At 51.0% G+C, this 17,052-nt stretch overlaps 1 protein-coding gene across 5 annotated transcripts in view; it reads left to right on the top strand.

The window, feature by feature from the left end:
* The window catches only part of AFAP1L1 (actin filament associated protein 1 like 1), a 61,565-nt gene that overhangs the window by 12,591 nt on the left and 31,922 nt on the right, over window positions 1-17,052 (top strand). For 2 of the 5 annotated variants that reach the window (XM_070569213.1, XM_070569212.1), the window contains exons 2-4: window positions 13,718-13,846; window positions 15,474-15,557; window positions 16,315-16,412. In XM_070569213.1, coding sequence (XP_070425314.1) covers window positions 13,718-13,846; window positions 15,474-15,557; window positions 16,315-16,412 — 311 coding nt within the window. Of the gene's footprint in view, window positions 1-583; window positions 679-13,092; window positions 13,379-13,717; window positions 13,847-15,473; window positions 15,558-16,314; window positions 16,413-17,052 lie in introns of those variants that run through there. The other 3 variants (XM_008528325.2, XM_070569214.1, XM_070569216.1) reach the window with 3 other exon arrangements.

The following is a 17,052-nucleotide window of genomic DNA, read 5'->3' as shown; positions in this document are numbered from 1 at the left end:
ATGGAGCCTGGAGTCCTTATCCTGCAGGTCCCTAACTGGGTCTGTCCCCGTCCCGGAGAGGCTGTGTTGCTCTCCATTTGTAACTAATAATAGAAGCAGCACAATGTGGGAGCTGAGTGCACTGGCTGCCGTGTCAGGTTGCCCGGTTTGAATCCCGGCTCTACTCCTTCCACTTAATCCCAAGTCTCAGTTTCTTCAACTAAAAATGGAGATAACAATCTCCTGCCTGCCCAGGAGGGATCATTGGATTCAGGCAAGGCAAGCATGCAGCACGTAGGAAGCATTCAATTAAAAAAAAAAAAAAAAGATAATGCTTAAAATACAGGTTGGCAGATGATCACCTTTCTTAATGAATTTGCAACAGGAATCCAAGTTCTCTCTGGAACACTTTCCCTCTTGCTTCTCGCCTGCCCATCCCGGGAAGCGATGGGGTTACAGAAGAGCTGGGGATAAGCCACAGGGAGTGCATGGAGCAGGTGAGGGGTTTTGGACACGTGTGTCACAAAGGAAACCGGTGTCCAGGCCCCAGGGAGCTACTGACGAGGCGTGAGCAGGAGCAGGTGGTGCCAAGGGTTGCTATTTGGGGAAAGTATGAAAGCGCACAGTGAGCTCGCCTCAGGGTGGAAGGGGCGAGACTGGAAAGAGGCGAGCGGTTGGAAGCTGCAGCAAATATTTCAGGTGAGCAGCAGACCGGATAAGGTTAACTCACCTTCGTGTTTAGGTTAAGCGCAGGGAAATGTAAAACTTCAACTCGGTCGGTTTTCGAATAGTGTTAATTATACAGAATTGTTGATCTAATGGGGGAGCGGAGGAGACACTTCTGGGGCTCTTCAAGACTCCATTTGTTCCTAGGACCTTCAGCCGTCATCTTCTTGATGCCCACCGCCAGCCGTGGAGGCAGGAATCACCCCAGGGGTCTCCCAAAGCGTGCCCCAGGATGGCTGGGCTTCCTGTGGGCTGGATTCCTGGGCGCCTGGCCCAGAACCAAACCCAGGGTTCGCCCTGGGAGGCGAGGGGAAGGAAGGAAGGGAAAACGAGGGACGTCCCACCTGGGCAGGAGTCAGAGCGGCCATTCTGAGCCTGACCTTTAGCCTCCCATCCAGAACATCTAGTGTAACCCCTGCGTGAAGCCCGAATCCCCTGTGATTACTGACGACAGCGACAACATCCATAGTAAAAACCAGCTTTCACGGAGGGGTTCACATGTGCTGGGCACAGGGCTTAACACTGGTCACATGTCACCTTCCTTTCTGTTCCCACAGCCCTCCGAGGCGAGTGCTTGCTTTATCTCTATTTCACAGATGGGAAAACTGAGGTGACATCACCAGCCCGGGGTCACTGGGCACTGGGAGTGCACATCCCAGGTTTGGTTCCGGGCGTTTCTTGCCCCAGCCGCCTAGTGTCTCAACTACCCACTGTCCTGACTCGCCCCTGCCTTCCTGCCCCGGGGCTCTCCCACCTGGGCTCAGCACCTCTTGGAAATTTTCCTTTTTTGGAAACAACTTCTATACGGTGAACCTAATATTGTGGTCTTGGAGCTGCCACCCACGGGTCCAGGTCTGCCCTCCAGAGCCCCCAGCACCGCAGGGAACAAGTCTGCTCCACCCCCTCCCTCTTCCCCTACCCCATGAGCCCTTCTGCTCCTGGAAACAGTTGTCATAGCAGAATTTACGGCCCCCTCCCCAGTCTGTGGTCCTTCCTCTGAATTCTGGGTTGTCAGTTGATCCCTCCCCAGGGCCCCTCCTGTGTACGCATTCCTGTGCCAGGCACGGGGCCACAGTGGCAGATTAGATCAGGTATCATCTCTGCCCTCGTGGGTTCACAGTTTAATGGAGAAGGACATTGAACAAGTCGTCTGCTCTGGAGGGTACAACAGGGTGACCTCACCTCCCCAGGAAGGCAGGCCAGGCCTCCTGGAGGAAGTGAGGTCTAAACAAACTCTCAAAGGATGAGTGGGCACTATCTGGGGAGTGGGGGAGATTTTAAAATAGCAGTAATAGTCAACTTGCTCTCAGCATGTTATAGAATACCTGCCTGGATCCTCAGGACAACCCTGTAATGTTGTACGTATTATTAGAATCCTCAGTTTGCAGATGAGGACACACAGAGAAGTTAAGTAACTTGTCCAGGGTCACACAGCTAGCAGTGGGTAGCAGTTGGAGAAAAAGCCGTGCAGAGGGAACACTTAAACAAAGAGCGCTGGGGTGGGTTTCAGATACTGGCAATGGGTGAGAAATAGTAAAAATAATCATTTTTTTTAAACTCCATCTAATAGAAGAAAGATAAATATATACTGTGTTCCAGTTGGTGCACCCTGAAGCATCTACTGATGGTTCTCTGGTTCCTTTATCACACAAGGTTTCTGTGGGCTGACTGTCAACCTCATCCTTTGCCTTTCTGAATGAGGATGCGGTCCAGTCTCATCTCCTGAGTCCCACAGGGGTTCTGTTGCTTGAGTGGGGGAGGGGGACTGAGGGCACGTACATTATTCGTCACAATTTATCAGTTTACGGAACTTCAGTTCAGCGTGCTCTCCTTTCTCACAGGCAGTGTTGGACCTGAGTCTCACAACAGGCTCAAGAGGTGGGTAGGGCAGTTATCATGACCCCTCATTAACGTTGAGGAAACTGAGACTCAGAGACATGAAGCGACTTGCCCAAGGCCACACAGCCGTGCAGCAAGGATTAGGGTTAGCCTAATTTTTGTCTGCTTGAGGTCCTATTTAAAAAAGGAAAGAAAAGTGTTAGGCACAGTACCTAGTGTGTAAGAAGTGTTCAATAAATGTTCGCTGTCATTCTTGGATGTCTTTATTATTATCTGCATTAGCCATATACCCCTAGCCAGACACCTTGGTGTCTGCCCCAGGCTGTTGGTGAGATGGGTCCAAACTCAAACTGCTCAGGTGCAGAAAGCCCAGTGCCATCTAGGCCTCAGACCGGGCGCCCATCCTCTGACTGGACGTCAGTGGGGAAGGGTCATGAGGCGCCCACTACTGGCTCCAGTAAGCTTTAGGGGTCGGGAACCTCTGTTAGAAGGAGAAGGCCAGGTATGATGCAGCGATCAAAAGCTTAGGCCCTAGAGTTAGGTCTCGGTTTGAATCTTGGTTCTGCCAGTTGTGTGCCTTTAGACAAATGACTGTGACTCTCTGAGCCTCGCTTGGTTTGTGTGTAAAACAGAAGGTAAAAACGGTACCTACCTCACGGGGTCATTGTGAGGATTAAATGAAGTAATCCATTCAAAATGCCTAGCACAACATCTGGAACATCACTTAAGGGCTCAAACCTGCTCCCTGCTTTTATCATCGGGTCTCCCAGACCACTCCCGGGACTGCTGCTGTTTCCCAGGCCTTTGGGGAAGAGATGGTGCAGACTGCTGGAAACGGAAACAGCTGCCATCTTGCGTGTGGGGGTGAGCGTGTGTGTCCGTGTGTATGTCGCAGTTTTCCACTTCCTCCTGGACCCATTTCCTTTGTGAGCTAAATGGGGAGGAATCTGCAGACAAAGGAACAATTCTGGGAGAGCCCAGTCCCACAGCCAAAAGTGACTTCCTCACCCCCTCCTGTCTGGAAATGTCTTGGTGCGGGAGCGACGGCTTCCCTGGGCTGAGAAACAAAGAGCCCGAACGAGGGCTTTGCTGGCAGATGACAGGACCTGGGCAGAGCTGCTGCTGGAAAGGCCATTGAGATTCAGGGCTTCCCTGAGCCTGTCACCCTGGCCTGACTTCTGGGAAGTGAGTCCCCCAGAAATGACCCCACGACCTTCCCCACTGACCTTCAACCCCCCTGACCTCTTGCCTCCCTGTCTTCCTGAAATAACAGGAGATCAGAGAATCGTGCTACCTTCCCATCCCTAATAGTAATCCCCACGGTTTACAAACCCTTTCCTAGCCCTTCCCCATTTCCCCCGCGCACCTGCATGGGGATTGTAAACCCCTCCTTCCAGAAGAGGAAGATGACACTCAGAGGGGTTAAGGACTTACCCCAGATTCCACACTAGTAAGTGGGAGGAGTTAGAATCCAAACCAGAGCCTCTGATACCAAATCCCAAACCAGAGCCTCTGATACCAAATCCCAAACCAGAGCCTCTGATACCAAATCCCAAACCTTGCACTCTTCACCACCTCCCTCCCTCAGGATTCTGTGTTTCTGTCCCATGGAGTCAGACTTGTACTGTTCTCTTCAGCATAGAGGATATTCAGCTTCCTGTGAGAGCCATAATTAACACATGCACAAGCCTTCCAAGGTGACCTTGCCAGCCCTTGCTCTCCCTCACGGGGGCTATATTTAACTTCTGGAGCGCAGTCAACACCAAGACATTGGCTTTGCAGCTGGGGTTTCTTTGCTGTTCCTTTTCCATTCTTTTCCAGCCAGTGTGCACCCTGGTCTTCCCTGTACTCTCTGGGACAACAGGAAATGCTTGTTTTAGTGCTCAACAATGCAAGTCCCACCAGTGCCGTCCCCTCTGACGCTCTGCCCACTGTTTGCCCTTCACTTGGGCTCAGAGAGAAGGGCTGGTAAATTCAGAGGAAGGAAGTGAGATGTCCACATGCGCCCAGGTGGGGAGATCTCCAGCAACCAGAAGAGCACGTGGGCAGGGGAAGGACACATTTCTACACCCATGAAATGCAGGGGCAATTCTGCCCGCCTCCCCTGTGTAGCTGGTGGCCTCTCTGCAGAGTTAACCCGGAGCGGGACATAGACAGAAGCAGCGTCCTGAAGGAGCACTGGGGGAGGCATCGCTGAGTAGCTCCCCAGAAGTCTCCCCACTCTGCAATCCTCAGTTCCCACAGCTGTAACATGGGGCTAACCCACCTTATCATAAGAATTAGGTCGTGTAAATAATGCGTGTAAATCTCTTGCAACAGGGTATGACTTCTATAAAAGTAATAGAAGAATGATATAAACAGCTAACATTTATTGAGTGCTTACTACATACCAGATACAGTTCTAGGCACATTCTCACGTATTAGGGCCATCCCCACTGAAGAGCTGCATCTGCTCATAGGTTACCGATGATGTCCATGAAGCACTGGGTGGGTGTGTAAGTGTCCCAAAGGTGAACAGCTAGGAAACGGGGAAACAGGACTTGAACTCAAGTGGTTTGAGTTGCTCAGTGTATGTTAGTTGTCATTATTTCCCAATTTATATGTTAGGATTAAAATCCCAGCTACGACGTGTGCTTCCATTGGCAGCCATATTCACGCGAAGGATATATGTTCAACCAAATAGCATTTGGGGAGCTCAGCCCAGGGAGAAATTGGGCTTCTGCGTCCTTTTGTTCCCCAGGGCTTCTTGTGACCTGTTTTTTCTTTTTTTCAAGCATGTTTTTACTATGCTGAGCCACTTTGAGGACAGACATGGTTTTAAAATTACATTCACGGGGCCGGCCTGGTGGTACAGCGGTTAAGTGCGCACGTTCCGCTTCTCGGCGGCCTGGGGTTCGCCAGTTCAGATCCCGGGTGCAGACATGGCACCACTTGGCAAAAAGCCATGCTGTGGTAGGTGTCCCACATATAAGGTGAAGGAAGATGGGCACAGATGTTAGCTCAGGGCCAGTCTTCCTCAGCAAAAAGGGGAGGATTGGCAGTAGTTAGCTCAGGGCTAATCTTCCTCAAAAAAAAAAGAACCACATTCACTGGCTGCTGGACTTCATCAACTCTTAAGAAAAGTTTATTCAAGAATTCATTCGTTCCATAAATGCTTACACACTGATTTACTCTGTAAAGTAAGCAAAAGCTGGTGCTATTCCTGCCCTCATGGAGTTCAGGCTCAAGGGGGGCAACTGACGTTAATCAATGAAATACATAAGTACAGTTGTCCCCCCTTGTCTGCGGGGGTTACGTTCCCAAGACCCCCAGTGGATGCCTGAAACCGCAGATCACCTCAAGCCCTATAGATGTTATGTTTTCTCCTAACTAACAGGCTAATGGGTGGGTAGCTGTATATACAGCGTGGATACACTGGACAAAGGGATGATTCACGTCCCCAGTGGGACGGAGCAGGATGGCACGAGATTTCATCACCCTGCTTGGAACACGTGCAATTTAAAACTTAGGAATTATTTATTTATGGAATTTTCAATTTAATGTTTTAGGACTGAGATTGGCCACGGGTAACTGGAACCGTGGATAAGGGGGGACGACTTGTAAATATAACATTTCACCATGAGAAGTACCACAAGGAGAGTGGTGCTGTGACAGCATCAAATACGGGGAATGGGTGTGGTCGAGAGGACAGGGAAAGCTTCCCTGAGGAAACCTGACTGAGTTGAGAGCTGAAGGGGGGACATTACTGGTTTCAGGAGAAGGGAGTTCTGACAGGCAGAGAGAACAGCATATGCAAAGGCCCTGGGTTAAGAGGCTAAAGAAAAGAACATTGAAGGCAGACTGGAGGGAGGTCTCTTTGGATGGACCTGCAGTGTTGGAAGGAAAGGTTCCTCTTCCGTTCCCTCCTCCCACCCAAATGTTGAGGTCATGCCTGCTTTCCTTTCCAGGGCGACCTGCCTCCCCACCACTATAATGGGTCATGCCTCATTAATGTGCTAGCTGGTTACAAAACAGTGTCCTAAAAGTCGTCTCTAAAATCATGATCAAAAATTTTTTAAGTAATGCACTGCTTCTCTCTCCTGGACAGGAGCCTTTATGAGATGGAAATTGGGTTATTTTGCTGTTTGGAAATGAGAAAAGAAATCTGAGTAAACCAAAAGAAAAATTGTAGGCCTTTCATAAAACCACATTCTGACAGCTCTTCCTATTTTCCCTTTTTAAATCAAGCTGATTGCATTTTCTTTGTCTTTGAAAACAAAGATGAGTTATCTTTGTCCTTAAGAGGTTTCTCAATAGTGAGGTAGGGAAAAGAGGAATTGCGTTTCCTCCTACTGCTTTGCATTTAATGAATTGTAACTTGCAGGCTGTTTCCTTGCATTTTTGTAAATTCCAGAGTCTAAAAGGTGCGCAGGAATGAGATCACAAGTCAGAGTGCCCTCTGGGCCCACCTAGGAGGAGCCGAAACAGGGCTCATTATTCCTGTGGGTCGTTGAAGTTGAATTATTCACTGCTCTTTTGTCATGGAAAGTGGGCTCCTGACCTCCGAGATCTCTTCGACATCCAGCCCTCCCTGCACTAGAACCCCTGTCAGCTATGGTAAGCACCTTTTGTTTGAAGGTTTCACTCAGGCTCCATCAGGGGTGCCGTCCTCGAAGCAGGTAGCCCTGCTTTTTGCCTGTGGCTTAATTTCTGCTCTGTCCCATCTCACTGTGTTTTCACTTAGGTGGGGAGTGTGGAGGAGCAGAGAGAAAATTGATCTTAGTCTTAGCTGGATATTCACCAGGAACAATAAGCACTTGGTGGTCTAATCTTAGATATATTTTTAAATAGCCTTCTAATTTTATTTGGCAAACTTTCTTGCATCCTAGAGAACAATTATCACCCATCTTGGGTTTCTGTGCCCGACTGTCCCACTCAGCGAAAGATTAAAGACTTGTAAACAATGATTAGACCGTTTCTTCCTGTGTTTTTTTCCTCATTGGAATTCTCCGTACCTCCCTAAGGCTCAGCTAAACCAAACAAGATCAATGAAATGTATTCATCGTTCTAAATAAACTTTAGACATGAAAGACAGCCCTGTCTTGATGCCCTGGTCTACCCTCGGAAAGCAGAGATGACTTAGACCAGGAGTGAAGATGGGAGGGGGCAGGTTGGTGAGTGACATCTTTCCTGACTGGGGAGGTGAGGACAGGATGTCAGGGTTGCATTACTGCCCCTCCAACTGGAAGATGTTGTCCTTTCACCTAGCGTAGAAAGGGTCCTTGGGATGTGAGCCCGAGGGGAAGGGGCTCCACGGCCTCCTACAGCCTTAAGCACCCCAAGCTCAAGCTCGGTGTCAAGCCTGGAGCCATGAACAGTCCACGTGGTGGGGCTTGCAGAGTCCCATGACATCCTCTTGCCCCCAGATACCCCCCTCCCTTGTGCCTACCACACACCTGAGGCTGCCGGGAGGTCACAGGAGTGAACAGGGCACCTGTTGAGTGCTCTGAGCGCCATACACATTACTTCCTTTCATCTTCTCAATGACCATGTGAAGCGGCTACTGTTACTACTCACTCTGTTTGCAGATAAAGAACTGAAAGTTTAGCAAAGTTAAGAAATTTCCCCCGGGGCCCACTGCTGGCGGCAGAGCTGGGAGGGGGCCCAGATGTGCACGGCCTGTGCTCTGGCCTGTGCTCTTAGCCGCTCTTCTGTGATTCCTCTAAGCGTTAGCTCTGTGTGAATCTAACACTAGATACTTCTGTTTTCAGTTGGTTGTGTGACCGTAACTAAGCCAAATAACCTCTTTGACCTTCGCTTTCCACATCTTTAAAATGAAAAATTTAGACTAGGTCATCAAAATATCACGTTCGTTGAATAAATGCTCGTTGGACATCCACTATGACTGAGACCTAGTCCCCATCCTCACAGCCCTTGTTACAACATCTCTAGCAAATCTGTCACTCGATACCATCCATCAATACCGTGGAGTCTGCATGGTTCTGGGGAGTATTAGGAAGTAGCAACAACAACAGCCTAGGAGGCTGGGCTCCTATTATTCTCATTTCACAGATGAGAAAACCACGGCTCAGAATTCTCTAACATGCCCATCTTTGTACAGCTCAGAATTTGCAGCACAAGAATTCCAGTTCGCACAGGTCTGACCCCAAAGCCCTCAGCGTTGCTCTTCTAAGCAAGACTCCACGCTCCAGCTAGTAACAATCTTCTGTAAGAGCTCCTGTTCCCACCTGACTCTCAGTTGTTTCAGAAGGCCAGGTCTAATGATAATTTTTTAAGGAATGAGGGAAGTCTTCCCAGGTTCCTTATATTCACAGACATGCCGTGTAGTGTGTGTTTTCTGGTGGAGTATTTTTCAAAGCTTGAACCTTAGAATCACCTGGAGTACTTAAAAATGCAGATTCTTGGGGAAGGTCTCGTGGCGTAGTGGTTAGGTTGGCGCGCTCTGCTTTGGCGGCCCGGGGTTCATGGGTTCAGATCCGGAGCCCGGACCTAGCACCGCTCATCAAGGCACGCTGCGGCAGCGTCCCACATGCTATAGAGGAAGATTGGCACAGGTGTTAGCTCAGGGCCAATCTTCCTCACACACACACATAAAAAATGCAGATTCCTGGGTCCCAGTACAGGACCTGCTGAGTCAGACTCTGGATAGGAGGTCTGGGAATCTGCATTTCTGACAAACCCCCTGGGAGAGTCTGACTGCCAAAATTTGAGGCTGCTGTCCTGGGGGTATGTATGAGCCTTGGCAGATCCGTTTGTCGTGTGCATCATACACACGTGATTTCTCTCCAAATTAAATTCTCTGATGGTTTAAACCCCCGTGGTTTAAATTCTAAGGCGTCAAAGATGAAGTTGCCATCAAAGGCACTTCTGTATTCAGTGCACCTGAAAGCTGGCTTTAGGGGCAGTTCTGTACTGTCCTTGAAGAGCCGAGCGCTGGCTGAAAGCTCCCCCACATCCATGAGGTATGAGACTCCGTCTGGGATGAGGTATCGCTAAGTCAGGTGTACGCTTTGAGTCACTTGTTTTTCTTCTATGAGATCTTCATAGTTAGGGCTCTGAAGTTCAATGGGTCCAGTGGAGAGAGGCCCACTGAGCAGGAATTTCAGCCCCACAATAAGGATTTCCCACCCACCCAGTGAGGGGACACCCAGGCCAGGAGCCCCAGTGAAGACATGGCCCAGAGCCCTCGGCAGGAGAGCTGTGAGGGGCTGCGCACCTCCTCCCTGCCCTGGCCTGGCCTCTGCTGCTCAGGAACAGGGGTGCAAGCTGTGAAGTCACATAGACTTGAGCTCAAGGCCTGGCCTTGCTGCTTGCTGACTGGGTGGCCTCACTTCTCAGAGCCTCCATTTCCTCCCTTGTAGGGCTTGGATAGCAACACCGGCTACCTCTTGTGAGGTTTATGAGGATGAAATGAGATGAGGCGTGCTAACCGCCCAGTATCCAGTAACTGCTCAGCTCTAGGGAGCCTGTTCATGACCTGCAAGCTGAGCTTCCCCCTTGGCTCACACTTCTCTGCCAAACCCACTTTAAAAACTATGTGACTGTCCCTCTGCCACCTGCTGCCTGCCACTTCCTTCCAGGCTGCAGAAGCCAACCGCCACCCGGACTGGGCAGCTTGGCTCTCCCCATCTGCTGCTCCCAGATTTACTCGGTTCCCTCCTTTGCTGTGTTTGGACTTTTGTGATCACGGTTAGATGAAAAGTCATGGTCTCTGTTAGGAATCCCATCCAGGACCAAGGATAAAGACAAAAGGTGTTACAAAGCTTGGGTACTATAGCTCCTGTCTTTAAATGCAGAGAACTCGCTCCAAACCTACTTGTTAGAAACAATTGTAACAAACCTTAAATTAGAAGCCCGAGAGCTTTTATAAGCAGGAATGCTGCCACACATAGGCACTAGGCACTTGCTGATAGCAGCAAGAAGAAATCTTTGGAAGCTTACAGTGAAAAAAAGAAAGAGAGACAGAAAGGGAGGGAGGGGGAGGGGAGAGGGAGGCTGAGGAGGAAGGGGCAGACCAAGGGACTTAGGAAATCGGAAAAGGTTTAGCAATCTGAGGTCATTCATTGAAGGATAGCAGTTCTCAGAAAGGTGTGGTTGGGATGGAGAATGCCTTGGGGAGTCCCCGTGATGCTCTCAGGGGGTCCGCAAGGTTAAAACTACTTTTATATAGTCCCAAGACCTTAAAGGCCTTTTTTGCTCTCGTCCTCTCACCTGTGTACAGTGGAGTTTTCCAGAGGTTACATGACATGCGTTGACATGGTAGCGCTGAAGACTAATGGGATGCGCACCTGTGTATTCTTGTGTTTTAAAATCTTCTTCGTCTTAATTGTTAATACAGTCAATGTTGATAGATATAACCCACATAAAACAAAAGCTCTTTGGGGTTCTCAATAATTTTTAAAAGTATAAAGGAGTCCTGAGGCCACAAAGTTTCAGAATCGCTGGTAGTAGGATGAAGAAACAGCCACTGCACCCCGTAGCCTTGAAGTTCCTGCGTGATGGCAGAGCAGTGTCGTGGATTTTCTCATGTGGACCACGGCTGCGGGCCACAGGGAAGCTCCCATGGTGCCGTGCCCGCCTGGGGTATTTACCATGGCCTCCCTGGCAAGTCGTTATGTGCGTGCGTGCGTGCATGTGTGTGTGTGTGTCTGTGTGTGTGTGTGAGTGAGAGAGAGAGAGAATATGCCCACAGCCACAGTATCTTATTCACTTCCTATTTCCCCCAAGTTGCACATAATTAGTGCTCAGTAAATATTCTGGGTTAACTGACTGTTGGTATGCCTGTTGGTGCCAGAGAGGTTTGCGATTCCATTTGAAAAGATTTCCTTCACCACAGCTAGAATTTGGCTACAAGGATTTAAATGATGTCCTACTTCAGAGAGGGAAACCTCCCCATCCAGAGCCCTCGCTCACGTGGCCTGGCCACAGCACGAGCCCTGGAGGCAGCGCGGCCTGCGGGCACCTTTCACTTGGGCTCTGAGGGGAGTGGCGCCCCCTGGAGGTGTGCGACTCAGGAGCTCTAGGAATCACACAGACTCGGAATCAACCTGGCTCCTCCTCTTTCAAGCTGTGAGATGGGCCCTTAGCTTCCCTCAGCCTCAGCGTCATCTTCTGGAGCACAAGTATCCCCCTAGGACCTACTCACAGATGTGCTGTGGGGACCAGATGAGACATTGAGAGGAAAGCCCAGTGCCCTGAGGCAGAGAGAGCTCGCAAGGGGGTAGCTGTCAGTTTTCAGCCTTTAGCTCATTTCCAACAAATTTGAGGTGGTGATGGAATGCCACAGACAAACTGCAACACCACATTTTTCCAACAAGTGCCACTATCTACACGTAAGATTTCTATTTTTAAAAAAGTCCTGGCGTGGTCATCTTTTCATTCCCTCTCTCTTCAAATACATACAGAGCACCCACACCGAGTGGGCCCCAGACTAGATGCCAAGGAAGCTGAGATTCGTAGTAAGTTCTGTGCTTCCCAGAGCCTCACAGCCTGCTGAGGGGGACAGACTCTCAGAGAGACCCGCCCAGCACACGTCAGCGTGGTAAATGCTGTAACGGCAGTAACAGCTGACTGGGGGTGAGCGTTTACTGAGTCCGGGGCAGGGCACTTTTCATGCCTGGTATAACTGATCCTCACAGCAACCATAAGAAGCAGGGGCTGTTATTACACCCCTCCCCTCCACAGAGGAGGAAACTGAGTCACAGGTTAAGTAACTTGCCAAAAGTCCCACAGCGAATGAATGATGGAGCCTGAACCTGAAGCCAGGTGGTCTGGCTCTGGGGCTGGTTATAGCCCCTTTTACCCATTGAGACCCAGTAGCTACAAGTCGGAGTCTCACGGCTTCCTCGGGGGGCCCGTGGTGGGCAGAAGCACCTGGAGTTGGGAGTCAGGAAACTGGAGCTGACCTCCTGGCTCTTCTGCTTGCCTCTGTGTGACTTCAAGCAAGTTACTTACCTTCTCTGAACCTTACTTTCTTCATCTAAAAAGTAGGAGTGATCATGGGACCTATCTTAAAACTTGTTGGGAGGATCGTGTAAAATACTGCAAGGCACTATGGTGTCATGGTTAGACGTATAGAGTAAGGGAACCAGGTCCAGTCAAGGCTCTGCTGGCTGTGTGACCCTGGAGGTTATTTACCCTCTCTGAGCCTTCGTTTCTGCCTCCATATAATGGAAATAATAAAAGGCTTAATATGAGACTTAGAAGAGACAGTAAGTATGAAAGGGCTTTTACTATTAAGCACAAATGATTGGCGAGTTACAAACAGGACAGTGCTACCACTGTCATGAGGCTGGTCTTCAGCTGTAAGGCAAACCAAGTCCCAAGTTGCTGCTCAGGACAGGGAGACATGGATGACATCATGCTCTTGGCACGCTCCAGTCTTTAAAGGACTCTGTGCTCTAGGATTTTGCAACTCCGTGGGGTCTCAACCAGCAGCAGCAGCAGCAGCTGCTGGCCCCTCCTCAGCAGCTGGGAGCCTGTCAGCAATGCAGCATCTCAGGTCCCACCCCAGGCCTCCTGAGTCAGAATTTGCGTTTTGACAATCTCACTGGGTAGTTCCTGTTAGCTCAAGTTGGAGAAGCACTGCTGTAGTGTGGAGAGAAAGAACAGCCACCTCACCGTAGACTTCGGCCTGAGCTGGGGAGGGTTAATGTTTAGTTTGGCTCCCACCAAGGCGCCGGAAACAGAAGCTTCCAGAGATTGAAGCATATGAACTGGTGGGACAGCAGGGCTTCCTTCCTGCCTGTGTCCTGGACGGCTGGAGGCTCCCGCCTGGGACCTGCACCAAGCCTCGAGCTGCAGCAAGGAAGGACCCCGGGCCTGTAAAGCAGAGGTCAGGCTGGGACAAAGGGAGGCCTGGGTGCCTCCGCTCAGGGCAGCCTGGGCTCAGAGCTTCCAGGGTGAGCCCGGAAGCTTCAATCCTCAGGCCAAGGACGTAAGAGGTCTGAGGTAGAGTGGGGAGGCCCGGAGTAATGTCGTGGCTAACTGAACAGGGCTCTCCTGAGGGAGGCTGGGTGGCCGGCCCTGGGACAGCTGTGCGAGGGCCTCTGAGGTCTCCCTTTGTACCCGGGCCTGCCCTCTGGCCCTGCTTCCCTGGCCTCCAGTGGGAGGGGGTGGGGCCGGGATCCTGGACACAGGGCCCTGACCGTGCTCCATCGGCCTCCCGCCTCAGTGCTGGAGCAGCTGCTCCCTGAGCTCACAGGGCTGCTCAGCCTCCTGGACCACGAGTACCTCAGCGATACCACCCTGGAGAAGAAGATGGCCGTGGCCTCCATCCTGCAGAGCCTGCAGCCCCTCCCAGGTCAGCCATCAGCGTTCTCCCCAGAGCTCCTCAAGAACCTTTCGTAACTCCCTAGGGCCTGCCGGCAGCAGAACAACTGAGCCTCATAGTGTAGCATTCGGGGTTTTCATGGTCTGACCCAATGTCCTCATCCACTTCAGCCCTCTGTGCTCATTGGACTCCTCCATCCTCACCCTGCTACAAACGCACACACACACACACCACACATACGTACACACCACATACTACACTCCCACATACAACACACAGAGAACACATCACATATGTAACAAACACGTATCACATGTGACCCCAAACACACACAACATGCTGTCACACCCAGCACACGCTCATATACATACCACACTCCCACATGCAACATACTCACACAGAACACGTTGTCACATACACCTCACATACGTAACAAACATGTATCACATGTGACCCCAAATACAACGTGCTCTCACACCGAGCACACACTTACATACACACTGCATACCACACTCCCACACACGTTCTCATGTGCCCCTCACATGCATAGCACAACCATAACAAATGTACACTACACTTGACACACACTGCATACACACAACACCCTCCCATACCCATCACACACTCACGTACACACCACATACCACCCTCCCACACACGTTCTCACATTCCGCTCACATGCATAGCACAACCATAACAAATGTATGCTACCCATGACACACACAACATACTCTCACCAACTGCATGCTCTGACCTATACCTCACATGCATAACACACATCACACACGACACAACATGCTCTCACATACAGCATGAACTCACATACACAGCACATATGACATGTAACACTGCTCTCGCACACAACACACACTGACATACACATCGCATACACATAGTACACATGCACACACAGTGAACACTCACATACAGTCTGACATACACCAGATAGACACACAGCACACGTAGCACAGACACATCCTACACTCCTACACACAGACCCACACTTGCACACACCCCCATCTTTGTGAGTTGTACACCGGCCCCACATCTTTACTGGTGCCCCTCCTCTGCCCCCACAGCCTCTCTGCCTGTCTACTGAGCAGCAAGTCCCCCTCATCTGCTCCAGCCTTTTCTCTACACCCCAAGTCAGCCCATGAGATGATACATGTAAATCCAGGGACTCGTAAACCCTAAGGAGCTTCACCTGTGTTCTGCAGCGTTGGAGGGTCTGAGTGACGTGGTGGGAAGTCACCACTGGGGGACTCTGTGAGCCTCACTTCTCAGTGACAAAAGAGTTCGATGTCATCAGCTGCCCTCACAGGCCTGTGGGAGGATGAAAGGGACGGCAGTTTGGGACTGTGCTCCCCAGAGCCCCTGTCCCCTGGCCATTCCGGAGCAGCCCCTGTGAGCTGTTTTCTATACTGGGCTCTGGGCATCCTTTCACTTGGTGAGGGAGAGCCTCAGTAACAATGTGAAGATGAAAACAATGTTGGGAAACCAGGGGATGTTAAGATGTGCACATGCTTTGCAAACTGAATGCTGTGTCCTGTGTGGGAGAAAAGTCCAAGTGGGGCGGGGGGACCTGGCCCCTCCTCAGAGTCAGAAGCCACGGGTCGCCTCCCCCTCACTGCTGGTATGTTCTCCTCCTCCCTCACAGCAAAGGAAGTCTCCTATCTGTACGTGAACACAGCCGACCTCCACACTGGGCCCAGCTTCGTGGAGTCCCTCTTCGAAGAATTTGGTAAGCGACCGTCTGCTGACCTCAGTCTGTGGGAGGGTCCCCGGATTGGGCGGGGAGATACCTGCATAGGGGCCTGGCTCCAACATTACAGCACTGAGTCGCTTTGGGCAAGTCTCTTGGCCTCTCTGGGCCCTGCCAGGTCTGAAAATCTAGTCAAAATCTGTACGGTTATGGGAGATCATCCCCGAGATTTGAGGAAAGGGAGGGATGAAAGCGCAGCCCAGTGGGGTCTGGCCCCCAGGGTGTGGTCTCACCTGCTCCTCCATCATTGGTCGTGGCCGCCTGGAACCCTGGGTCGAGCCGTCTGGCGGCCCAGTCTAGCAGTCTAGAAGATGGAGCTGTGATGGACCAGCAGTGGCATCACGGGCGTGGGAGCAGCCGAGCCAGGCTGCATGCAGGGTGTATGCAATGCCTGCTCCGTCTTGAGGGAAGACGGCACTCTTCACCACGGGGGAAAGCTGTGGGTCAGGGAGAGAGTTTTAGGAGTTGATAGACACTGCAGGAAGACACCATGCTTTCATGACATAACCCTTGAAAATGATTTCATCTGATCCTCTGGAAAACCCTGGGAGGTAGACAAGGCGGGGATTATTGTGACCAGTTTCCAGATGAGAAGACCCAGTCTCGGGGTGAAGTCACTTGCTCAGGGTTACTAATGGAGGAGGTGGTGGAGGCCTTCCCACCCCAAATCCAGCCCTCTTCGGCTCTGTGCCACTTATCCTCGGCTTTCTTTACCTAATGGTCTGACCCTCCACAGACTGTGACCTGAGCGACCTTCGGGACATGCCGGAGGACGATGGGGAGCCCGGCAAAGGAGCCAGCCCTGAGCCAGCCAAGAGCCCGTCTCTGAGACATGTGAGTCATGGCCTGGCTTCCCACACCATCAGGCCCTCTGTCCCTCTGGAGAGGGCAAGGGAAGCTCTCCCCCTGACCCTGGGGACCCTCCTGGTTGTACAGGATCCTGTTCTGTCTCCCATATGGTGGTTAAGGGCAGAAATAGTGCCAAGAGAACATTTCAGTGACTCATGACATGCTCACTGTGCCCAGGCTGAGCAGGGAGAATGTGATGAACTGACCCGTCCCTTCAGTCCCAAAGGATGTCCCCAACCCAGCCTGTGATTGTAGTAATACAGGCAGAGTGATGGGGAAAGCTCTGGACCAGGAGTTACGTAGCCTCTGCCTTCCTCCTTACCGCTGTGTGGCCTTAGGCAAATCACTTCCCGTCTCTGAGCCTGAGTTTTTCACCTACAAAATGGTTTGGATCATATCTAGGGTTCCCACCCTTGGGGCCATGGAATTAAGTCAGGGGGCGCATAATCACATCAAGCATTGTCTGTCAACCACATAATTCACTGTCCTCATCACCATGGATGGTCCCAATTCTTGACCACTTATTATGTCCTTTACGTGCTCACAGCAACTGAGTGAGGCTGGCAGTATTATTATCCCCACTTTACAGGTGAGGAAACTGAGGCTCAGAGAGAGTAAGTGACAT

This window comes from Equus przewalskii, chromosome 13, assembly GCF_037783145.1.
Source record: "Equus przewalskii isolate Varuska chromosome 13, EquPr2, whole genome shotgun sequence".
NCBI classification, from domain to species: domain Eukaryota; kingdom Metazoa; phylum Chordata; class Mammalia; order Perissodactyla; family Equidae; genus Equus; species Equus przewalskii.
This window is presented reverse-complemented; position numbering and strand designations above follow the sequence as displayed.